Source organism: Humulus lupulus, chromosome 1, assembly GCF_963169125.1.
Source record: "Humulus lupulus chromosome 1, drHumLupu1.1, whole genome shotgun sequence".
Classification (NCBI taxonomy): domain Eukaryota; kingdom Viridiplantae; phylum Streptophyta; class Magnoliopsida; order Rosales; family Cannabaceae; genus Humulus; species Humulus lupulus.
The window spans coordinates 246,089,615-246,096,239 of NC_084793.1; the positions used below are offsets into that span (position 1 = coordinate 246,089,615).

Consider the following 6,625-nt stretch of genomic DNA (forward strand, 5'->3'; position numbering starts at 1 on the left):
GTGTGCCTTCAGACCTGGTAAAACTTGCCCTATGTGAGTATGTTTGTGTATAAATACTTACCATAACAACCTTGTCTAGGTTAACTCTTTTGTCTATTTTTAAAACTTATTTTACATCTTTAGAAAAAGAGCGTTTCTTGTGTAGAGGTTAGTGGTTCAACTATACCTCTGTTATTTTGTGTCTTTGTATTTGTTTTGTGTATTGAAACAATTCAAGAGAGAGAAGAACAAAGAGCAAACCTTTGGGCGAAGGTTCATCCTAGTCTTGCCTCGGGAAGAAGCAAGCACTCTTCAAGCAAATCGAAGGGAGTTCGAGTTCTTGAAGTTTCAGAAAGGTTCATTCATCAAGTGGAAAATACATCAAGCTTGCGGCATAAAATTAGAGGGAGTCTAATCTTTGCTTAAGTCAAATACTTTTGATTTTTGAGAAACTTTATTAATGAATCTTATCTCTGAGCGTGGCCCCGTGAACTAGTAACATCCGAAAGGATTGTTGAAACCACGTATAAAAGCATTTATGTGTTTTTACTTTTCTGTTTTATCCTTCTATTGTGTATTTTTGTAGTTAAAGAATCTATCTCTGTAGTTACAAAATATATGTTCCAATACCAACTTTTTATTCCACATTTAATTAATTAATTTATTTAAATATAAAGTTGGTAATTATAAAATACAAGAATTTCAAAAATAATAAATGAATAAATAAATAAAAGGGTAATAGCTTCATAAATACCTAATATTGTTTACTTTATACACTTATATACAAAAAAAAATATTTGCTGTAAAATCACCAATCGTATACTTTTCTTGTATTCGTCACAACCAACTTTGTTAAATTTTGTTTAACTTAAGGGTTATTTGCGGCAATAATGCCTATGTAGTTAATTTTGTTGCACTTAAATGCTTATGTAAAATTTTTGGCGACAATAATGCCTACCGTTAATGTTTTGGTGCAGCCGTTGGTCCCTGAGCCATTAGAGGTATATATGATATACGTGGCACGACCCGATTGGGTTAAATTATTAAAATTTAAAACAAAAACAATTAATGTTTCTTGTTTCTAATTTAAAACCAAAAAAAAAAAACTAACCGTGATTAATTAATATAACCAAAAAAATCGTTTGTCTAAAACCAAAAAATCTCAAAATTCCATACCCAGAAAAACGATGAAGCTTTCCCCCCGACCACACCTAGACGATCCACCCTCGACACTATAGCACGTGAACCCACTAGAAGAAAACTTGTAATTCCTTCGAATTGGGGGTTAGGGCATCTTTTGCATCGGGTTAATGGAGATTGGAAAAAATTGCCATTGTCGACCACCAAGGCCAGTGGTAGAAAGAACGACTTGGACAAACAAAAATCCTGGGCAAAGATTCAGAACATGCAACAAGTATCGGGTAAGATTGGTCTCCATTTGTTTTTTTAATCTGATTCATTGAATAAATGGTTATGGGTGTTCACTAGAAATTTTGTATGTTTTGGTCAACTCAGATTCATGATGGGTGTAATTTTTTTGAATGGATAGACCCTCCAATGTGCCATCGAGCAAAGGTGGTCATCCCTGGACTACTAAGAAAAATTGGTGACCTTGAAACTGAAATCACATCCCTAAGTACGACAACTGACATTGGAAGTCATCGGCAATGCAGTGGTTCTTCAAATGGATTTGAGACACAATCTCACAACCTTCAAAATGTTGGAAGAGAAAGCTGTGAAAGTTGTGCTGAAAGCAGGGGTAGAGTAAATGATGGAGGTCGAATGCAGTGTTACTACTTTTTGAATACTATGTATTTTGCTGTAATTCTATTGGTTGTGGTTATTTGGGCTACTAAATCAAAGTAGAAGTTGTTGGTATTGTTAGTTTATTTTTGGGCAATCTTCATGTGCAGTATTGACAATGACAAAGCTATTGCACCCTAGGCATTGATTTGTAATGAATTTTGTTGTAAAATGAAACCCCGAATCAATGTAATCTATCTTGGTTTATTTTGAATTCAGTATTCTAGTTTATGTATTTTGTGAAATAAATATGATCAACAACTAGTTACATTCATTACCATAAGAGATAGGTACAAAAATATAGGCCTAAAAAGCCAAATGTATCTGATCTGTACATGACCAATATCATGGCCAGCATGACCCTGTCATGACTCAAAAAACAGATATGATCAAAAGGTGATTTGTACATGACTCTAAAATGGTCAACATAACACTTCATGACTCAAAAAACAGCCATCAACCACAACATCCAAATACCAACTTTGCATAACACATATCAGACACCAAAATACAAGATTCGACCACTAGTTCAAAATAAAATCAAAAGATGAAACTCCTTCCAGCCAGACAGTATCGGGTTTAGCATTCTTTGCACCACTAGTTCCTCCTTTAGCATGTTGTTTCAGTCTTCTTTCCTTCCTTAAAAGTGTGGCTTCAGTTGGTTTCTGCAGTGGTGGACGACCTCGCTTTTTGACCACGCGATTCTAAAATAGGTTGAACAAACAAATATTTAGCTCCGAATTCACAAAACAATGATAAAGCAACTAATCAATGATAAAAATTATCTAGGAAGAGAAGAAAGCATAAAGTTATACCTCAACCACCTTAGCAGATTTGCATGTTTCTCTCATGTGGCCTGTTTTCAGACAATTGCTGCATGTTTTAACTTGTCCAGTTCTTCGAGCTTTCTTTAAAGCAGGTGGAGGTTCATCTGTCTCCCTTCTCCTAGCTTTCTTAGGTCTTCCAGGCAGCTTTGTCTCAGGTGGTGGATCAATTGGGTTGAGTCCTGTCTGAGGCCACATATCTGGACTAGGCATAGGATGCACACTCTGTTCATATGCTTTTTGAAATGATTCTTTTTTATAGAATCCGTGGACATAATCAAAGACATTACCTCCCATGAACCAGATAGTAGCTAGTGCATGGCCACAAGGAAGCCCAGATAGTTGAAACCTCCTACATGTACAAGTTCTGAATTCCAAATCGACAACCAAGGCACTACCATTGCTGCATTGAACTTGAAACTGAAACTTGTCAGACCTAGTAACCAGACAATGCTTTGTAACCTCTTTTTTCTTCTCAATTATCTTCAAAATTCTCTTCCCCACAGGTTGAGTCATCTTCTCCAACTCAGCTTTTTTGTTATAAAACCGAGACATCAACCAAAATCTAATTTTCTCTAGTAAAGTTATAATTGGCTTGTCGCGAGCATTAAGTATGGCTGCATTGAAACTCTCACACAAATTATTCACCAAAATGTCACATTTTGGGTACTCTGAAATATGTGACTTACTCCATTCTGTGGGGTTCTTCCCTGCCAGCCAATTGTAAGCACCATCCGAGACATCCTTGACTTCTTGCATTGCTCGAGCAAACTCAGCTTGTGTTGTAGTATTAGCTGCAGCCCACAAAAGTTGCTTAAGTAAAAGTCCAGGATATTCCTTTTTAAAGTTAGCATGAAGATGTCTAACACAATACCTCACCTCACACCCACTAAATATGGCTCCCACTGCATTTTCTAATCCTTTTTGACGATCGCTCATCATTGTCACCTTGGTAGGACTCAAACTCCCAATATCAGCCTTCAATAGCTCCAAGAACCAAGTCCAAACCTCAGTGTTTTCCTTTTCAGCAACACAGTAGGCAATGGGAAACATGGAGTTATTACCGTCAATGCCTACTACAGCCAATAAAGTGCCCCTACAATATCCTTTTAAAAAGCAGCCATCAAGAACAATTAGAGGTCTACAACCCCCCAACCAGCCATCTCTACATGCCTTAAGACAAATATAAATATGCTGAAATTTCCTTCTCCCATTAACCAAATCAGTTTTCAACTTCACAGTAGAGCCAAGATTGGTAGCCAACAACCTTTTATAGTAGTCATCAAGAATGGCGTATTGTTCCTTGATATACCCATCCAACATCTTCCTTGCTTTTGTCTTGGCCCTGTAAAATGTCCAGCTAGACACACGTCAGTACTTAGTCTTTGCAGTTATCTCCCTAAATGCATTGTATTCCATACTCGGATTTAGCCTAAATTGCTCCAAAAAGTGCTTTGCAAGCCAAGTTGAGGTCAGCATTTTATTGTCCAAAACAATGCCACAACTATGCTTGTCAACAAGTGTTTTGACCCTCATTGTTTTGCCATCTATCTTGTTAACTATTGATGCAAACAACATCCATTCACAGTTTGCACCCTTGCACTTAACTCTAACTCTATTTGAATCATTGGAAATAAATACATATTCTCGATCACCTTCAATAAAGTACTCCCTTATTGCATTCCTTAAAATTGTAACAGTGGCAAATTCTATGCCAAGAACAAATTGGAAGTTTTGCATTTTGGTTTTCGGGTTGAATTCTTTGGAATTTTTACCAGCATCAAACTCATCATTTGACTTCAATTCATGTAAATCCTCCTCAGAACATATACCATTTGAGTCTCCATCATCAAGATTTTGAGTACAAAAATCTGAAACTGATCGCCACCACCTCCTAGGGTCAGATTGTGTACCCATCTCTATCTCAGCTTCAACATCTTGCTCAAACTCTTCCTCCTCCAATATGAAATCTTCATCTGTTTGCTTTCCTTTCCCTTTTCTGTCACGCTGAACTTTGTCTTAGCTCTCCTCAGCTGTATTTTCCCTCACATCAGCTTGCTTTCCTTTCCTATTTCTGTCACTCTGAACCGGGTCTTGGTTCTCCTCAACTGTATCTTCCCTCTCATCACCAATATCATCCTCTGAATCTGAAAGCACAACCACCTCTGGTATTTGGTTCTCCATATCACTTTCATAATCCATGTAGTCAAACTCTTCTTCATATTCCTCTTTATCAGGTTCATCAAAGTCAGCATCATGAAATTCCTCAGAATATTGATCAGCATCAAACTCTTCTTGTTCCCCATCAATGGTTGCATCAACAGGGATACCAACAACATCTGTAGGAACATCACAATCATCTAGTAGTTCCTCTATAATACATCTTTTCAGAGGAGGTAAAGTGGTAGCAGGGACATGTTTAACAGCTTCTGAATCTTCCTTCCAATCTAAAGGTAGAACTGTTTCAGGAAAAACAAGATATATGTCAATCTTTGTAGCCCGATTCCTCTCGATATCCTCTACAATTCTTAGGATCTCCTTATCCCCTACCACCATGAAGCCCATATTAAGCACCTTTCCTATTGGTTTGTACATAAAACCCACTGGAAGTTTATGTCCTAAGTCCAAGGCCATTCCATCCAATTCCATCCTAGTGAAGTAATCAGTATCCACCCAATCAACATAATCAACTTTACCTCCTTCATATCTTCTATTGCCGAATGGAGTAAACCAGCTTCGCCCATGGTGTATTGCAATAGTGAAGATGTTAGCATGACCACCTGTTAAATAAAGACAACTCTAGTTTAGAATACTGCCCTATTCAATAGAAATAAAAAATGCAATGTCAACACTTCACACACACACAAACCGAAACACAATATAGTTCACACACTTGAAGAGCAACATAGTCTACCACACGATTGAACCATGGACCACAACAACAAAGATTCCTTTCAATAAACAAAGTATATATTTCAATGGACCCCACTCTGTCAATTGTATGCACATGCTTCCCAACAACATTTTTACCCAAATTTAATAATACCACCTACTATAAATCAACAATATTCTCACCCCCAAAAAATTTGAAAACCGACACCCTTCCCCGCCCAAACTGCTCTATATAGAGTATCATTATCATTCTCCCCAAAAAATTGATGCATGAACACTTTGAGAAATAAAACCCAATCAACAGAAAAGAACTTTGGGTAAAAGAACTCTATACAATAGAAAAGAACTCACCGTAGTCGGGTGGTTGTTCCTCCAGTTTTCGAATGGTCGGCATTGTGGAGGCAAAGTCGTCGTCCTTCCATGCTGGGTCGGTCATCTCTTCGATTGTAGGGGGAAAGCTTAGATTGTTTTTCTGGGTATAAAATTTTGAGATTTTTTGGTTTTAGATTAGTTTTAGAACTTGGTTTTAGACAATCGGTTTTTTTGGTTATATTAATTAATCACGGTTAGTTTTTTTTTGGTTTTAAATTAGAAACCAGAAACATTAATTGTTTTTGTTTTAAATTTTAATAATTTAACTCAATCGGGTCGTGCCACGTGTATCATATATACCCCTAACGGCTCAGGGACCAACGGCTGCACCAAAACATTAACAGTAGGCATTATGCCGCAAAATTTTTTACATAAGTATTTAAGTGCAACAAAATTAACTACATAGACATTATTGCCGCAAATAACCCTTAACTTAATTATAATGACACATGTCAACATATTAGTTGTATAGAACATATTTATTTTAAACTATAAAAATTCAATAAATAAATTTAAAAATATTAATTGATTTTCAAAATAATAAAAAATTAAAAACAAAAATATAATTAATTAAAAAAAATCAATTAAAACAATTATTCGAAATAAAACGATTAATTATTTTTTTCAATTCCCTACATCTTCCTCCTTGCTATCATGTTAATGCTCTAAATCAACAAGTCATACTTACAAATCCCAAATCCAAAGTTAGTAATCAAACTAGGAAAAAAAAAATCATTACATAAAAAAATACCTAT

At 36.1% G+C, this 6,625-nt stretch overlaps 1 protein-coding gene across 1 annotated transcript; it reads right to left on the reverse strand.

The window, feature by feature from the left end:
- Window positions 1-2,036: 2,036 nt before the first annotated feature.
- On the reverse strand, window positions 2,037-3,929 carry LOC133832017 (uncharacterized). The gene is made up of 3 exons (XM_062262411.1): window positions 2,598-3,929; window positions 2,352-2,486; window positions 2,037-2,144 (listed from the first exon to the last, which is right to left on the reverse strand). Exons 1-3 carry the CDS (start codon window positions 3,927-3,929, stop codon window positions 2,037-2,039), a joined length of 1,575 nt encoding a protein of 524 aa, XP_062118395.1.
- Between the last annotated feature and the right edge of the window lie 2,696 nt (window positions 3,930-6,625).